Genomic DNA, 19147 nt, shown 5'->3' on the forward strand with positions numbered 1-19147 from the left:
GGTTAGGGACGAATTTGAAGGGTAACATTTTGTGAGAAACAACGCTAGGTGATGGCATTCATTTAAGACAGATCTATGCTACAAGCTACACATGCTGTTGCCCAACTTCCTACCATCTGTACACCAAACTTTCAGATTTATGTAAAATAGACATTAATCCCATGCTTGTATACTTAGATGGAGGCATGAGATAACACATATGTTGCTCTTGAGATGCACTTTCCCCCTCACAATTTGTGCTTGTGACTGTAATGGAAATATATTCTAATATATATGTTTCTGTTCTTGTATTTGGCTTCTCAATGCCACCCACAATTCCCAGTGCCTGCATATTCTGGCTTCTCACATCCCACTTGTCCGCTGTGCTTTGAATGCTGCCTGCTACTTAAAGTCCAGCTGGCCAGAGTTTAACCCTTAACTTTCAAGATCCTCTCCCAGGCTCTCGCTAAATCAGCCCTGTTCAGCTCCACAGCCCTGGACAGGACACTGCAAAGCATCCCCAGGAGCACTCTTGGGGCTGGATCCCACCCGATATCAGCACTGCCAGGAGGAAACAGCCAGCACAGTAACCAGGGTGCTCCCTCTCCACCTTCCCCTGCCATGAAGAGCTCATCTCACCCCTTGCCATAGTTTCTCAGCAGTCAAACTGTTGTGAAGAGTCCGAAGCAGAGGGGAGCGGGGCAAATATCTGTGGAGCAACAAGCTGAAGGTCCTGGAACAGGTTCTGATGCTGGGAGCCAGGGGTTAGCACATGCCTTAGGGTTACTTTCCTAGGATCAGACAAAAGCCTGGAAAGCAAAGGGCATAAAACCCAAATATAAGCACTCAGACCAGCTAAGAACCATCCACAGAGACTGTAGTTATCCCGGTCACAACGGGGGATACCTGACAGTCGCCCTTAAACATCAGGACAGAGAAAACTCTTCCAGCTCATGGCTGTTTCATAGCAATGATAATGGCTGAGCTGTGGGGATGGTGCAAAGTGTCTATGTGTTTCATTAAGTTATCTCAAAGGGAACAGATGTGCTGAGATCAGAGAGCACTTACTAGCTCAGCCATTCCTCATATCCTTCAACTGTGGCGTCTCCTTTATGCCATGTACCTGCCTGCTTTTCCCAACAAAACTGAAAAGACTGGCACGCTTTTAGGCTCCTATGATACACTGAACACATTAGGTCTGTAAGTCTCATTTTCTGCAAAATCTCTGCAAGCGTGCAGACAGACCCACTAACATTCACCATGTCTCACATTTGCATTGCAAACTGGAACTGGTGCACCCAGCACTGGCAGACCAGTGCATGCCTCATGGCCTTCAACACACACGCACACGGCAGCAGAATCCTACTGGCACTAAGGTGCATTGGTGCCAGGAATTTGGGTTTGGTCCAGGAAAGGAAAAATGTAGTATTTTAAAATCCTCTTAGGTCTGCCACTTCGCTAAACTATTCTGCAAGGCGCTCTGTTTCATTAACAACTCCAAAGGCTGATTTTGTGAATACTTTCAGCTCTTCCAGAGGTCACCAAGGGAGCATGGGTCTCAGTTGCACAAGGATGCTGTACATAACGCCTCAGTTTGCAAATGCTGCATGGCCATATGACAAATCAAGCACGTTCCAACATACGCAAATGGAAGTGCATGGAGATCTGTGTGCTGTGGTTTTGTAAAAGGCTCCACACGTGTGAAATGACCTGACAAGAAATATAACCTCTGTGGTGGTGAATAAGGCTTCATCCTTAGGAATTATGGACTAGATTCTCAACTGGCATAAATCAAACAGCTCTAAGCAACACCAAAGGAACAATATATAGTGGCTGACAAATGGTTCTAACATGAAATCAAAGAAAGAGGCAAACATGTAACCAGAAAACTGGTTATTGTTCAATCTCCTTCCTTCCCACCCCCGTATCACACACAGATGCCCCAAATATCATCTCCTCTCTTCTTTGCAAGCCACATACTTGTGTTCTTCCCAGCCCTGCCTGCTCCTCCCACAAGAACTGGAAGTTAGCTACCAGTTTGACAAAACCACTACAAGGTACTGTTCTCCTTAGCATACAGCTTGTGCTAACTTGTGTCTTAACAAGCTGCAAAAGAATCAGTATCTTGTTGCTCAAAACATCGTGGAAAGACATGAGAACTTGCATCAGCCCCTCCTAGCTCTGCGTTTCCTAGCCCTGAGAGCAGCACTGCTGGGAAGGGCTGCACACCGAGCTCTCTGGCACAGACGAAGCCACCCAGCCCCACACCAGGCAGCAGTGTAGACCGGCCATTTCACACTCTGGGGTGAATTCCTTTAATTTTTGTTTTATTCTTTTCTAATGTTCAAAGTCTACTTTGAAACATGCAGACTTAGTATCTTACCAAGTTATTTTATTTTAGGAAAACACATGGCAGATTAATTTCCATTAGAAATGCATCAATTTAAATAGATCTTTGGCTGGGCTTTCAAATTGTTCCTAATATTCCCTTTGAAATCCATCAAATTCCTTTGCTATTACCTAGCTTTTCTGCATTAGAATATAAAAGTAGTATTTCAAGGAAAAGTCACTTTTGCATGTAGAGTCATTAGATATCACTTCATTATCGGGCTCGATTTTTAAGCCAATTTTTTCTCCTCCTCTCTGAAGGACTGTCAGGCCAGTAACTTTCTGCCCTTATCTTCCTACTCACACTGCTCTTCGGCACAGGTGTAATTTGCTTCCCGCATTTCTTTACTCCATGGCTTGGTAGTTTTTAATGATCCTTTCACACCTGTGGTTTTATCTAGTATTAATTCTGTACCCTCGGTTCCTCTCCCTGTTGTACAGATCAAGTTTAACCACATTGTAATCAGTGGTCCTCTACTAGCATAAAACCAGCACGAAGATTATGGTGCCAGGCTTTGTTTTCAATATAAAACTGTGTCAGTCATGATTAAAAGACAGTGCCTTGGCGACTGGTGCATAAGCTTGATTGGTGTCTCAATCGGGTTTCTAGCAGACAATTTTCCCTAATCATAAACCCACTTAAAAACCTCTTTGTTTGCTGGCGATGGGAGAGCTGTCGACTGAACAGAACTGGAAATCGGGCTCCCCTTCACGAAGCTGCTTCTGGGGCAAAGCTGCCGGGTGTCATGATGTTAGTGCATCAGGGAAAAAACTTTTCAGCTACAGCCCATCAGGGAGGTGGGTGAAATCTGGACATCCCCAACAGCTGAGCTGGTGCTTTTCACAAGCACCACATTCCAGGGAGTACAAATGGAGGAACTGGGACATGACTTTCAGTTTGACAGGGAAGGTGTCTGCTGACAATGAATGAACCTCCCTGTGACTTCAAGCTCTGCTGGGGAAAAAAAGACAAATTTTAAGTGCCGTGGAAATAAAAATACCCCATCACTTCATTTTATCCTGTCACTCCGAACAAATGCAGTGCTTGTTTTTAAGACTACTTTTCAGATGGTCATACGATTTCTGAACAGAAAATCCACAGTGCTGAGCACTGACAGAAAAATCACTGCCTCTAGCTATTATCTAGTCATACGGAAAATATTCGACTGAGGAAATAAAGTCCTTCATTGGAGAGCTTGAGTGATAAGCTGCAGGCAGAAAAAGCAGAATCAAATCAGTGTCAAACCTACATTCACTCCCAAGCCATGTGAGCATCCTACTTGAGCTCAGTAAAAGTCATTTTGCCAACAGGCTTTGAGCCTGTTGAAAAGAAGTAGGAAGTACAATGAAAGGAAAAAGAGGATTTTTAAGTCAAGCACTGAAAAGTACCAGAAGATGCCTACAACCTGCCCTGAGACTACAAACTCAGGAACAGCCAAGAAGCAAAATACAGTGACGATACCCTAGGCTTGTACTACAACAAGGAACATTTGGTTCTGATCATTCCTAGCAGGTAGAGTTCTTGGTGGCAAAGTCCTGTAGGTTTTGCACTTCTGCAGCTGTATGTCGCTTCCTAGGATCTCTCATCTTTCTTTCCCCCAAATCATGTTTATAAACCTCACAGTGTTTTAACACATCTCAAAAATGACTTTATGGAAAATGGGTTGTTTTCTTCCTCAGCTTTCCATTGTATTGCAGCTAAACCCAAGTAGAACGATGGCTACACACCATGTTTTTGTGTCGCAACCCCGCTTCTGCTTACCAAATTGCCTGCAGACCAAGACCAGACAGACCCTAGGTTCCAAAGGTATCTAGACCATTGCAACATTTAACAGGCTGTATTTTAAGCAGTGAGCACTAAACCAGGAAGAAAGAATTTAACTCTAACTGCAGGCAGTAGAACTACGCTAAAGACAAATTTGTGCCAAAAGTTTTAGGTCTGAGTTACTAGTATCTGAATACTGCACCTTCCCTCTTTCATTATGAAAGGAAGTTCTTGGACAGGAGCATCATTTTATTAAGCAGCACATAATGCTCACTGTAGTATATACAGCAGCACAGTTATCATGCTCTATTTCACAGCATTAAAATGAACTATTCTTCAAGCAGGAGAAATCTTCATATCAAAGATTCAAACACTACAGGCTTCGATGCTGCCAGAAGAGATTCTTTTAACTTTCAATATGCCTCTAAATAGTCCAAGACTTTACAAGTCGCAATGGAAAGTGAATCAGACTTTGATTCCTGAAACAGGCAGAAGTCACTAAAAGAGTCCAAGCAAATGGCAGTTTTGAAAACCTAGACATGGCAGACTTTTCACAGAGCCTGGCAATGATCTGTGGAGTACAGAATGCATTTCAAATGAATCAGTGCTTCTCTACCTGAATATCGAAATGCAGGAGTAAGAAAGGGAAGGAAAGGGATTCCTGAGGCTGATTGTGCACATAAAGCACCTTTCAAGTTTGAACAAACTCCGAAGATGTAAGACCCTCCCCGCTAGGACGAGGGCCACACACAGAGCAAACGTCCCCTTCTACCCTCAAGTACTCACCCATTCTAAATCTTATTTCTATTACTGATTTACATGAAGAGGTTTTGTGCTCTCAGGCTGAAATTCTCCACTGGAGACGTAGGAGTGGGAGACAGAGCCTAACGGCATCCTCTGCTCGGCTAATGCCACCCCAGTTCTGTCCGGGGCCAGCAGCAGGACAGCCAAACCCCTGAGCAGCACAGGCACTGCAGCCCATCCCTTTGGTACTATAAGGCACCACGGCCTCCAGCACCAATTCTTAGGGCATGGAAAGCCTGGGCAGACACCGAATAAAACATCCCCTTAAAAGAGGTACAATTTCCTCAAATCCTTGTCAACACAAGACCCAAAATGCCAGATCATCTACAAGGAAGCACTGTCTATAAAAATCTGTATACCAGGAAACAGTATTCCTCTAATATGACGCTGTTCTGCCACTAGGCTTCATCTTATTCCTTAAATGTAATTTCTACCCTTCCTACCCTTAACTATAGCCTTGCTTACACTGTGTGTTCACTGCAGAAGCTATACATAAATCTTTTCTCAGAAGCTGGCCAAATTGATCTAAATCTCCCAAGACAGAGTCTCACTGTGCTCTGTCCTCTCAGCATGAAAACAGCTAGGCACACGCAGTAACCAATACCAGAGTGCCATCTATAGCTATTTCACATGACTTTGCAGCAAAACAGAGTAGAAAATGCACACGCATGCTCATTCCCCTTCCTGACATTAGGAATACCTCTCAGAGAAACTTCTGTCATTAAGGTCTGGAGAATAAGAGAATTGAATCATAGCAAAAGATGTAACAGTAGCTGCCCTAAGAGGGGCTTTACTTCTCCCAGAGTGAGAGGCGGAGCGTGGGGAATAAAGCCCCTCTCCCCACTCTCCCCTAAAAAGGAGAAGCAGAACATATGCATGCAGCCCACTGATTTCTGCTGAGGTGGCCCAAAGCCAGCTTATAAAACAGGCCTGTTACAGCTATAAGAATACATTTTCTCATTTAATACTGTGCGAAAAGATTCTAGAACAGGTTTGCATTTTTGGGGCCAGGAACCAAGCATAAAGCAAAAAGAGATGGAAATGGCATTCTCCCCTCAGTGCACATCCCAGAACTGATAAATAAGCCACCTCCACCAGCTCTTTCCAAGGGAAACTGAATTCCTGGGGAGGTGTTTCACAGCAGTGCTGAGCTGACCCCTCTGGACAGAAAGGCTTATGGCTAACCCCAACACTACAGTCTGAGGAAACAGGTTTTGAACAGGTGATGTGGCAGATGGCATCCTTGTCCCCTTCTGCTTCTGCCACAGAGTCAAACGGTGCTAGCTGTGACCAGTAAATCCGTACAGCCACCCCCTGCCTTGGGCACACCCAAGCACTGGTGCTGCCAGGCACAGAGAGCGCCATCAGTGGCACTCTGCCGATTTCCTCCACCATCCCTTTGGGGTCACAACACAACCCTCTCCATGTGAGTAATTACAAGCTCCACTGCATGCTTGGCTGTAATGGGGAATACCTCCAAAGAACCTAGCCAAACAAAAACCCCATCACTTCAGAGTTAGACAACCCCGCCTACGCGTCCCGACCAAGCCGGCAAAGTGCTGTCAGGTGTCTCCCGGCTTCTACTGTCAGGAACTGCCAAGGAACAGTTACGCAGCTCTCTCCAGGGGTTGCGTTCAGCATTCCCACCCAGCCATGCTCCACCTAGGAACGCAGAGGGAATCTTCATGCCAGGACTCAGCTCTCCAGAAGATCCTGTGCTCATGTGAGTGTCTAACAGGGCTCCTCTGTACCCTTTAAGGGACCACACAGATTCTTGTTATTAGTCAGTGAGCTTCTACCAGCTTCTGTGGCCCCGCTGTGGGACCACACACACACACACCCCGCTCCTGGTGGTGCAAGGGACACACACAGCAGACCACACAGGAGAGGAAGAGGCCCCTCCTCTCCATCACAGAGCTGCCCTGTGGGAAGGTTCACCATGAATATACTAGTTAATATAAGTGCCCTAAGACATGTAAACAGGCTGTTCCTTTTTAGATTTGCTGGTTGGTAGCATCTATTTTGATTAACAGTTCATTTACTAGGGTTTGGGGTTTACACATGCCACTGGCAAGGATCCACAACTGGGTCACTACAGAAGCTCAGTCTTGCCTAACTGGAAGGTAAAGTGCAGAGCAGAGTTTACACATGTGCAGCAATGGAGAGACGTGCAGAGATCACTGCTTAGGTGAAGACAGTTCACCAGTACTGGCCATGCTTTAGAAAGCTGGTCTGTGAAAAATTCAGGTAAGGCAGTTAAATTAAAGCATGCTGCACACAAAGCTACAAAAACAGATTTTACTTACTCTGGGGGAAAGCAACATTTTTCACTAAGGAGTTGATGAGCAGTTGTGGGTTGATTTTTCTTTTTCTTTTTTTAAAGCAGGTTGATGATGAAAAATCTCAGAACGGTATGACTATCATGAGAATGATTTCTAAAGCAGGAAGCATGACAGCCCCACACCCACAACAGCAGAAGCAGCTGCCACATGCAAGTTGTCAGCCACACACTGCAGGTCTGATCCTGCACTACTTAAATCTACTTGGAGCTTTGACATTGTCTTCAATGCAGTGAACTGCACGATGCAGTATTAACTAAAAGCCCAGTATAAGAGAAGAAAAACAAATGGGTGGTATTACCCAAGTCAGAAGGTATTTCACATCCTCATCTCAAAGCAGGAACTGCTATCATAGAGCCCAGCCTGAACAGAAGTACTGGGACAATCACCGCTTACACTCAGGATCTGCAGCACTAAGAAAGGATCCCACCAAGAAGAAATAACAGTAATTAAAACAATCTCTAACCTTATCTGAAGTTCCCTGCAACATGACCTGAGCGCCTTCCAGATTCTGAATGCTGGAAGAGAAATTTCTTCTTGATGCTAAGGAAAAAAAAGAAAAGTCAGAGCAGGTTGTTTCAATTTTATCTGGAACATTTCCACCTGCCCACCTCTTTTCTGCACAAAGCCTTTCCAAGTTCAGTGGAAGTCCATGCCTGGCTTTAAGCACAGGCAACATAGGAAGCTGCTGGGTGTCAGGAAGATTTCCATAGCCTCTTTGCCTCTGCTACCACAGCGGAAAGCCAGACCCGCTGCTGCTAGCTGAGAGAGGATCGGGAGTAGGGGCAGCTGATTGTAGTGGTGGACCAGCAGTAATCATAGCCTCTGACCCTGCTGTTCCTCAGGGTAAGGAAACAGCAAACCCAGCTCTCTGGGAAGGCATCTGTGGCAGCATGGCCCAGATGGGGGAAGCATTTTGCCTGCATTTGAAAAAAGCTTGGAGCAACTCTGCCTTACAAAATGGCAGAAACCAACTGGCAGCACCCCGCTGTCCCTGAGCAAGGCAGTGTCTCCCCTGCTTGCAGGGACTCCTTAGGAGATGACATCCTTTCTTTTGCAGAGGTCAGGGCAGCAAAGCAGCCGTTCCCAAGAAAGCAACAACTCATAGCAATGCCAGAGCCCCCATAGCCTGTCTCACACTGTGAAAGCAGCAAAAGCAGCGCAGGAGGGGAAGAATAAGGAATTAAAAGGATTGCTCCACTTTGGGCACTGCTATGTGCCGTAAATTCCTGGTTGCAGGTCAATTATCCCCACAGCTCTACATTGGACAGCCTGGTATTACAATCACCTTTCCTGACGTTGGCACAGAGTCTGGCTGCAGGCAGCTGCCCATCAGCACACCGTCTACCTCTACTGCTACACAGGTTACCTTGTCGCAGGGCTCTAGATTCTGGTCTGCACCAAGGACCCATTACACAGTATAAAATATGCTAAGACATTTGCAATGCAGAGAGCTTTCAGTGCTGTAAGGAACAGCCTTGCTTTCCACACATTAGCACATTGAAATCTGTACAGCAAGCCTGTCAAACAAAGCAGCTGCTCTCTGGCTCTCCTACACCTCTCCTCAGATGGAAGAGCTTCAATTATGTGGCATGCCTGCAGGATTTGAGAGTTAAAAGAGCTGCTGCCATAGCACATACTTTAACCTTTTGCCTTCCTCTAGGCACTGCGTAAGAAGATCTGATGTACTGTCTGTTCATTTTCATATGGTGGCTCAATGCAAAAGGTTGCCCTCGGAGTTTGTTTTTCACAGCAGGGGTGTAGGAGTACAAAAACTGAAAGCTACTTACTTATTCCCTGCCCCTACATTTTCAGACTGGCAAGACAAGTTATAGAAAATATTTTCTAAGGGAATATGATCAACTGTAGAAAAAAAGTAATTAAAAGTAACTGCAATGTCCAACTTTACTTAATTTTATACAAGAGCTCTAAGACATTTACATACTTACAATCTTTAGACAAACACGACCACATCCCATGATTTTCAGAAGGAAGTATGAAACATCCTTCACAAGTAACAGTCAGGAACATTTGTAGCCCCACTCAGCTGCTGCTTAGATACCACAATAATGGCCATGCTAAAAGGCCTAACCCACTGATTTCAGAGAAGTAACTAAATTAGAGCCAAAACAGGTACATCAACCTGTTACCTTAACTTGCAGTCACCTCCTGTTTTTCTCTCAGTCACTCTGGCAACATATCAATTGTCACAATACTCAGATTAGCTCCTGTTTCTAAACAAATACTGGAAAGGTGAATCTTTTCCCCTAAAAAGATTCTGCAGCATAATCAGCAACATGTACTAGACACTTGTAATCCACAGTCATCTTCCAGAAAAAATAAATTTAAAGACCTGTCGGTTCAAACTGCCAAATCTAAACTACTCGACAGTGTATTGAACCTTTAAACTTCTGTTGAGAGCAAAAGACACATCAGACACACATATAGGTCTGTAATCAGAAATGTCAGACGGTAAGACAGCATGAAGTCTTGTTTTATATGCATCAGAAATATATCAGCACGAGAAGCATAGCGGTGTAAGATAAGGTTTCCTGCAAGAATATTTTAGTTACCTTGAGCCTGATTTTTAAATCATCCCTGATACTTCCCATAAACTCAATAGATCGTAAGATTAGACGACCTGTAGAAACGGCACTTCGGGCATTTAAGCATTCACCTGACATGCTTTAACACAAAGAACAAATGAAAAAATCTAGTTTGGAACTTGAGAAATTATCCTGCTCCAGAGCTAGCAGGATGAAAAAGGAGCCAGGAGGCCTAAACTCAAGTGCCAAAAAGTACATCAGTAGTATCACACATCTTCTGCGAGATGCAGCTTACATCAGGAAGCTAGTTAGAAAAAGTGCATATGACATCAAAGAGTCAAGGCTGGAAATCAATGTAGGTTAGCTTCACGTCGCACATGAAACCTGCTCTCTACCCCACGTTAGTCTGTCTGCTGCAGATTGCTGACATATTGGCTTACATGCTCTTATGGAACAAACTGAGTCATGCTGCTAAGACTTGAAAATAAACATTTTTTAAAAAGCTCTGTATTCTGCAGGCAGTACATCCAATTCCACAAAGCTGAGGCTCACCATACATACGCGCTTGCCCATTTTGCCCCCAAGATTACCTTTGTGCACCAACTCATTTCTGCATGCAAAACGCAGTTGTGAAACAGACAGATACATGCACTCAACTTTAAGAAAAGAGTTAAGCCTTTTCTTAAAGGCCTCTTTATTTTTAAATTCCTTCAAAACATAAATTAAACAAATCAGATGCAAAACACCTGCATTTTAAATTAGCATATATTTTACTGTATCAATCACAGCAACCTCATACAGTAAGATACACAAAAATAGAGCATGGTATCACTTCAATTCAACACAGTTTTGTACTACAGTATTCCATGACATATATACAACAGGACTTTTCTTTTTCAAAGCAAGTACAGTCCCTGCTATGTTCACCGTAAAAATTACGTGGCATCACAGTTTTAGTTATTCACTGTAGTGTGAGTAGCCATATGGAAATTGAACTAGTGAACTAGAAGATACACCGTATAGCAGCCAAACAGGCATGACACTTCAGAAGATAAACAAAAACAAAATAACCACCGAAATGAAAACCACCCTTAGACTGTATTTTAATAGTAAAATTGTTTTTAAATTCTTCACTATATACATAATGTATCTACATTTGTGTTGTATTTATATATATATATATTTATAAAAAAACATACAAGATTTTGAAAACCTTAAAATCATTCACCTAAACAATATTCACCTCAACCTTCAGGGTCAGCAAGGCAATACTTGCCTATAACATTATGTTCAGTTGCAGTTGCTTGATTCAGAAATTTCCCTGATTGCTAAACAGACACCATTCACTTTGTTTCTCAGTGCAAACTGTACAGTAACTTATTGTTCTCAGCCCTCTGTAAGACTCGGGTTTCATCTTATTTCCATAATACTTCTGACACCCATTTATGGCTAAAATTATTTTAGCTATTTTACAACGTTAGCCTATATAGTTTCCCCCTCTACCTACCTCAAGCCCTCCCCCCACCCAAAAAATGTAAGACAAACAATCATTCATGCATGTTTCTGTCACACAGGGATCAATGGACATTTAAGTTTAGAAGCCTAGACTCTTAACAGTGTTTAAAAAAACCCTAAGTGAATAATTTTAGTGCAAAGTGGACTACACAGTTTACATCTCAGCTAGAGTTCTTTACAGATATTTTAAACACATTTAATTCTGCACATCAGATTAGGTTGCCTGACACTTTGTTCTAACTAGCCAGTTGGAATAAGGAAGTTAGAAGGATTCTTGTGGGTTTCCTTTTAATAAAAAACTAAAGCCTATTCATAATCAGGTGTTGTTTGGGGGTCAAACTGTACAGAGCCTAGCACAACAGAGTCCTGGGTCTCAGCTAGGGTTCCTATGTGCTACAGTAATACAGATAAATATTATTATCTGATTCACATCCATAACTGATGGGTTTACTTTAACAGGAGTCACAAATGAGCTCTGGTTTTCAACCAGGCCAGTGCTTTACTTGCTGGACTACACTACAGACTTCGCAGTGAATTTGGAAGCAAGCATAACATTTATACTTACAATTTCCGTAACGACAAAGGAAAAGCGTGCACTGAAAACCAAAATCCTGCAATTCTTAGACAAGTCTCCACTTAGACTAGTGGTAGCCTTATCAGAGGGAAAAAAATGTCAGATTAAAAACCAAAAATTGATCAGAGCCAAGAACATCAGTCTGCCACAGTGACTATAATAAGCTATGAAATACAGTACAAGGAAAAACAAAGAGTCACCTGAACAAATAACCCAGAGAGACTTCATAGTTATAATGATTTTACCACTTTTAAGAACTCAACATATTAAATATTTATTAAAAATAAACTGTTTCCAAATTACCTATTTACAGTACAAAGAACAGTACTTAATACATGTGCAACAGAAAGTAAAGAAAATTAGTACTCATCTGGAAGGACAACACTCTAGGCATAATTTAAGTGACATGAACACAGGTTCACCTTTTTAAAATACCAAACAGTAAAAACCAGTAGGATGATATTGGCAACACCAGAAAATAAAGCACATATTGTCCAGATTCAGATTATATAAACTGAATAGATAAACAACCGGGAGATAAGGGGAGAAGGAAGAAACATAAAGACGAAAGGAAGAGATGCTGTGGTGTTTGCATTTTGGAGATCCAGAAATGCAGACACACTTCAAAAAATAGTCCTTGTTGGCAAAACGAGCCATTCACATATTTCTTGCACATTTTAAAGTCATACTTTATCAAAAACCGGCAGTAGCTTCTTCACTCATAGAAAATGAGAATCTTCACTTTTAGATTTTATTTTCAAGCCTTGCATGGTTTTATTTGGGCAAGGAGATGACTGCAATGTAACAGAAAGGTGCGATGTCATTTTTCTAAAATGCAACAGCTGCCAAGTTTTAAGGAAAAATGTGCTCTTCTCCCCCATTTAAATTGAAAAGTAATGATCATTTAGGAGTTACCTAAATTATAGCAGCATGAAATCTAATGCATCTGCAGCATCTGTGAAGCCACAAAAATCAAGAACTGGCACCTGATCACTGAACCATGGTTCCAAATATTTGGACATGTCGTTTTTGTAAGAGGTCAGTGTATTTTCTTATCAGTGGAGTAAGTACATTAGTTAGGATAGCCCTTTCCCCTCCCCCTTTCCTTCCCCTCCAAAACAGGCTAATCAAGTCTATCTATAAACTACATGGGACAGCTGGGACGATTTATAGTTTAACTGGTTGTTAGGCATGAATCTGTGAAGCTCGCTTTTTCTACAGCAGGGATCGTAATAGTAAGCATTGAGGCAAGTGTCACATGAGACTTTTGAGCAAAACGTGCAAGTGTTTGCAGCTCCAGATCGGTTACAAAAGCCGCAGCGCGAGGTGCCTGAAGGTTTGGATTTTGAACTGAATTGAGCAGCTCTCTCTTGACTCTGAGTCTGTGATGTGTACTGAGATTTCTCCCTTAAAGCAGACGCAGGAGACAAGCCATCGTTTGGAAGTGGTTTGATCGAATAGGTGCTCTGTTTCATTGCTGGGTATTCCTGCCTAGAGTTGAACAGATTGTCACACTTTTGGCAAACAGAAGTGCCACAAGGTACGCCACAGTTTTGGCACTTGAGGGAAGCTGTCTCTTTGGCTAGGTGGGTACGTTTGTGGTAAACAGGGTTGGCATCATTTCTTAACAGCCATACATCAGGCTTAATAGCTTCTTGTCTTTTAAAATTTAACATACTTCTAGAATCGGGATCAGTATATAAATCTAAGTCCTCTTGAGCGGAAAAATAGGAGCTGTAAGGGACATTTGTTCTTAGCATGCCATTGTGATGAGATGAAGTTGGCAAGAATTCATCTGAACACCCGTGTGGGGAGCTTGACATTGTCAGAAGAGAGGGTGACGGACGGATAATTTCATCTTTAATGTCATCTTCCGCATCAACTAAAATTGGTTCTTTCCTGAGACTCAGTGAGCTCATCAAAGGTGGTTTCTTACTTTCCCAATAATTATCATATGTGTCCACTGATTTAGAAGGCTTGCTCACCTTTGGCTTGAAATAATCTTTAGAGGCTCGTTCACTCGCTGATTTCTGGAGCACCATTCGTGCCATGGAAGTGTTTAAGTTTTCTTTGCACTCTGCACGCCGTTTCATGGCTTCTGAGCAGCCTCTAACATCTTCATTGCTGTTTTTTCGTTCATTTATGACATCAATCTCTGAATAACCTTTATCCTTCACTTGCAAGTGAATTTCAAGAAGCTGCTCACATTCCACTTTGGCCAAAAAGAGTTCAAATGAAACCATTTTCACTTGAATGGCATCAACCTGCTCTTTGAGCTTATACATTGTTCCCAGTTCTTGGACATAGCCCATGTAGTTCAAAATCTGCCTTACATCATCTTCAGTTAGAGCAGACTTTACATAATAAACAAAGGGTCCAGTGTAGGTCTAAGGGGGGTGGGGGGGGAATAAAAGGAAAACTAGGTTACAAATTCAGTGGTGGACTAGATGTTGAGATAATTCAGTGACAGATACTATATAATTAAATAGAATAATAACGACAGTGAACACATGCAACTCCCATGGCAAGATGAACTCCATTTCTGCATCCCTCCTGTTCAGCAGATGGAAATTCCGCATGAGGCAAATTCAAAGTAGGAGAGTTTTCATTCAAATTTAAATCCTGATTAGCATAATGTCCTCCCTGTTGATTTAAATCACTATGCTATGCACTGATGTTAACTTTTAGGCGTACCAGACACGTTTGCATTTACAAGCAAGTCTACCATGAGAGGTTAAAAGGCAGAGATTTCATGTATTGCCCCTGGACAGGGGCTAGCTAGAGATAACAGGAACTCGGAATTACTGCGGGACTACCAAAATCCTCTTCAATTCAGCTTTAAATATACTTGAGGTGCGCACTTTTTTGTGTACTATTACAATGCAAGTTCAAATGTCTGTTTTATTTAATTTTATATTAGGTCAAGAACTTCCACTAAAAAAAGCCCCAAAAACAAAGATAGGAGTTTGTGCGAGTTGAAATATCCTTAGCTTCTGGCATACCTGAGGTATGTGTTTAACCCGGTTCAAACTGTTCTGGATTGCAGGCAAGAGTGGACTGCTCATCACATCTTTGTGTAGAACAGGTACTGGGTCCACAGTGCCCAACCAAAGTCAATACCGGCAGTGCATCCAGAGATATCGTTGATGGATCAGCCAACATTTCAAAGACCAGTACTTAAGCATGATGATGAAGATTTATGGAGAGATTTTGAAGAAAGGTAGTTTCCCCTTGGGGAAACAGAGAACTCTCAAACGTTCTAATAATGTTCAAATTCTCTGCTAAATAGTGTCTTTTTAAGAAAAACAAGCAAAAATACCCATCACTAGTGCACACAACCTGCAAATGACTTTAGACACCTATACCAGTAGCGTTTTTTCTCAAAACTGTTCTCGTAAGTCACCTCCAGCATTCATTACTGAAATGCTGCAGCAGTTTTGAATAAGCATATAAGAAAAGGTAAAAGATAAAATAGAAAAATCAACAGCAGAGAACTCGCCGTCTGACTCCCAGCACCCAAGCTGAGCAATATACAAGTTCCTACTTTTCCCTCTGAGATCCTGACGTAGGTAAATAATTTGAAAGTACGTTAAAATCAAAACTTCATGAATTGAGAATTGACAAGCAGGTAAAAGACATTCTGGAAACAATTCTTTCAGAGAAGTTCTTTTACCATTATCATATAACTTGTGGGAACCTCAGCAAAGCATCCACTTGAATGCATGCATTGGTTGTTAGTACTTGTGCTCCATTAATAGCTGTTGCAAGACAAAAATCAAACTTTGAGTGAGCTTAAACACAACTTGACCGCTCACCCTAGTGAAAGCATCTCCAAGTAGAAGTTAAGACACCCTAGCAGGGTAGGCTGAACGAAAACCTTAAATAAGCTCTTCCTCTATTTTATGGTTACATTATAAATGCAGACAGTACTTGTACTTCTGCTCTCGGGATACTCTCACCAGCACAAACTTCACTTATTTTACATAGAAATTTTCCTATGGCTTCTGTTTACCAGCTGTATATAGACAAATATATACATCATGCTAATAGGTGGAAAAAAAAAAGAAGTCTTTAAAGAAAATGCATGAAATGTGTTAAAAGAAAGAAAAACAAATCATGTTCTCACTATTGCCACACATAAAATGTCTTACCTTAATATTTTTGAACTCCTTTTTCCAGGGGTAAAGAAAGAGATTAATTCCAACTGTCTCGAGCATGCTGAATGCATTATGGAGAGAATGTAAACTTGAGGATTTCACAGATCTCAGTGAGTTTTCAGCCATCTCGTAAAATTTTATCAACCGGAATCTATAAAAGGGATCAATTTTGGGAAGGCAAAGTAAGGCTGCCGCTGCCACTCACAGATACTCATCATTAATAGGACGCTGCTTGTTGTCAGAGACATTCAGTTTGCACTCATGGAACTGTACATACTTCCGAAATAAATCGTCTTTATATTTTGTATCCATTGAAATCAGTTTTTATCTCACACTTGGGCAGCTACCTTGTCTCTTTCATGGTTATTCGGCAGTAGGTTGATTATCTGGCATTAAGAATCTTCAGTAATGGCAACTCTTCTGGAATAAAAGTTGAAAACAAAGACAAGTCATCACAGTTGCATAAATCCCAGATGTCCACAGCATCTATCTGCTTCACAGGATATAAAATGGTTCACAGAGCAGCAGCTCCCAGAACAGCCTCTTTACGTTTCTGAAAAAGCGCAAGAGTCTACAGAAATGCTGTTGTCCTGCTTTTCACTGTCATTCCCTACTCCTCTTCCAGTTATCCGCCTGAAACAGCACAACAAACCTACATCAAGCAAGGCACTGAGAGTTTGATACAATAAAGCTGGTGTAGGCTCAAGCCCAGACTGAGGGTTCCTTGGCTTAGGGAACCAAGGCAAAAGTAACTCACAGCAAAAAACTGAAAGGAGAAGCATGAGTTTTTAGGGTCTCTCCATTTTATTTTGCCCTTTCAATTCAAACAACTTACACAAACATTATTTTAATCAGTCACTGTTGTTGGGTTTTTTGCCCTGCACAGTGCTATAAAGATTAAAAAAATCCCACAAAGAAGTGTCATTTTGCTCAACTTGGGAAAGCGTCTACTTTTTTTTTTTCTCTAGTGGCGCAGGACTGCCCATAGACTGAGCAGATTAATTAACTTTGCCTTTCTATTTCTAACATTTTCTTGGCTTTTGACTGCCACTCACGTTCCACCTGACGGCACACCAGGCCATCACTGCACTGGGAGAGCTCTGCAGCCATCCTACAGAGAACAGATTCCCCTGAAAGCTGTGCAAAGTACAGCCAAAGTTGCAGCTGAGTGCTGGCAGCTGCAAAGAAGATTGTAATCCTTTCAGCAAAAAGCTACACCTGCCATTTTTAGCTGCTTTATTAGAACAGAGCAAAATCATTCTGTTTTTACATCATGTACATTTCAGTTTGCAGGGATAGCTGCTTTTATATATATACCGATCTACGTTTTCACCTCACTGAGCTCACATACTACACAGAAAAAGCTGGTGACAAAAGAAGCTTCCTAATGCTACTTTAACCAAAACCAAGGTAATTCACAGGCCAATGGACTCCATCTCGACTGCCTGAGGAACTTGTGATCAAAAAGCAGACCACAAGCTTTGTTTTTTAAATGAAAATGCAATCTAGCCCTTACAGACTTCCCAACTGTGAACCAAAGGGAGGGGAGGTGGGGGAAATCAGTGCACTGTTTCGGTTATAGTCAGTCTGAAATGGCACTTTAGAAAAGACTTGCCACCCAATATTAATTGCAGCTGCTAGAATACTGATAGATGCCCCCACACGCTCCTGTCAAAACGAAAATAGCTGTTAAGAGCAAAATTAACTGAATGAAAGGAGCCATAACACAAAATACATGGGGGGGGACCACAAACCAACAACCAAGAGGCCAGGAAAACAAACAAACAATCAACAGCCTAGCAGTTAATATTACTTGATGAAAGGCTGCACTTAATGACAACACCATGTGGGAAAAGTTAACTAGCAGTTCAATTTCTGCCCAAAGGCACGCTGCTCTCCGTCTTTCCACAATCAGAAATTGCACTGATGTCAAGAGACAAGCTGTGAATCACAGGAAATGTGGAGTTCTAAATTAACATCTGAGCATAAGGGACAGGAGCAAACTCTTCTCTCCCCAGATCTTTCCTCCTTAAGTTGTGCAAGATGAAGTCTGTGGACAAAGACAACAGAATGCCTGCTCCTTAGCAAGAAGAGCTCCATGAGAGAATTTCAGAGAAAGATCTTTGTCTGGCACATCAGTAATACACCTCCAGGACAAGGAATGATTGTATGCTGACAAGGAGCTGGCTTAAGTGTTACAGTTCTTCCACCTCCACTGTTAATAATTACTAAACAAAAGCGCTTGGTTACACGTACGAGACGTCAGGGTTAGGAAAGTCTCCAAATGAAAGTCCCTCATCAGGGCCCTGCGGACTGTGACACTCAAAGGCACTGCCAGCTCCGATTTTGACTTGTGGTTTGTACACGAGCCAGAGTTCACACAGCTGAAGGGCAAAACACAACAACCCAAACATGTCAGCAAGCCTTCGCAGAGCTGCTCCTCCACACGCAGAGCTTCCAGCAGCAAAAGATCCCCGTCCCAGGCAGCCCACCCAGCGCCAGGCAGGCTCCGAACAGCTAACAACCATGGTTACGAGGCTCGATAAAAACCTCAACATGTGAGCAGGCGCAGACAAATATAGTTTTAAGAAACACTGGCTGACAGAACAGATAAGGTAACAAGGCCGTTCTGCTGCAAATTATTGACTGAAAACCTCAAGATTTCATGGAGATGTGTGAGTAGTAAGTTCTGATCCGAGCCTAGCTTCTGCCGGTGAGGCAAGAAAACGTTTCTGTCCATCTCCTGGGTCAAGACCTCAGCTGAGGGAACCAACCGCCCTGCCTGCCCCGGGCTGCTTGCTTGGCGGGGCACAGTCACGCAAAAACCTTTACGGCAACAGGGGAGAAACGCAGGGCAGGCACAACCTTCTCCTAACCCAGCTAAGGAGACCGACCAGCCGCGCCAGGCTTTCACCAAACCTTTGAAAAGAAAACTAACCCGAGCACCAGGGCTGCTGAACAGCAGCGGAGCACGCCGCACCGCTGAGGAATGTCAGACCGTAAAACAGGGGAGAAGGAGGGAACGACACACGAATTAACACCCGCTTGGAGCCGTTCCGCTCCCCGGTTCTCACGGAGAC

At 42.6% G+C, this 19147-nt stretch overlaps 2 protein-coding genes across 2 annotated transcripts in view; one reads left to right on the top strand and one right to left on the bottom strand.

Annotated features, from left to right (window-relative positions):
- Nucleotides 1–10478: 10478 nt before the first annotated feature.
- SPATA2 (spermatogenesis associated 2) lies at nt 10479–16452 on the bottom strand. Its single transcript, XM_009326745.1, is given in 2 exon segments — nt 10479–14297; nt 16062–16452. Coding segments are annotated over 2 exon segments (1572 nt in total). The 5' UTR covers nt 16380–16452; the 3' UTR covers nt 10479–13043.
- A 2141-nt stretch (nt 16453–18593) lies between these two features.
- RNF114 (ring finger protein 114) overlaps nt 18594–19147 on the top strand; it is an 8499-nt gene continuing 7945 nt past the window's right edge. The window contains exon 1 of the mRNA XM_009326846.1: nt 18594–18625. Coding sequence (XP_009325121.1) covers nt 18594–18625 — 32 coding nt within the window. The remainder of the gene's footprint in view (nt 18626–19147) is intronic.

Source organism: Pygoscelis adeliae, unplaced genomic scaffold, assembly GCF_000699105.1.
Source record: "Pygoscelis adeliae isolate BGI_AS28 unplaced genomic scaffold, ASM69910v1 Scaffold286, whole genome shotgun sequence".
NCBI classification, from domain to species: Eukaryota; Metazoa; Chordata; class Aves; order Sphenisciformes; family Spheniscidae; genus Pygoscelis; species Pygoscelis adeliae.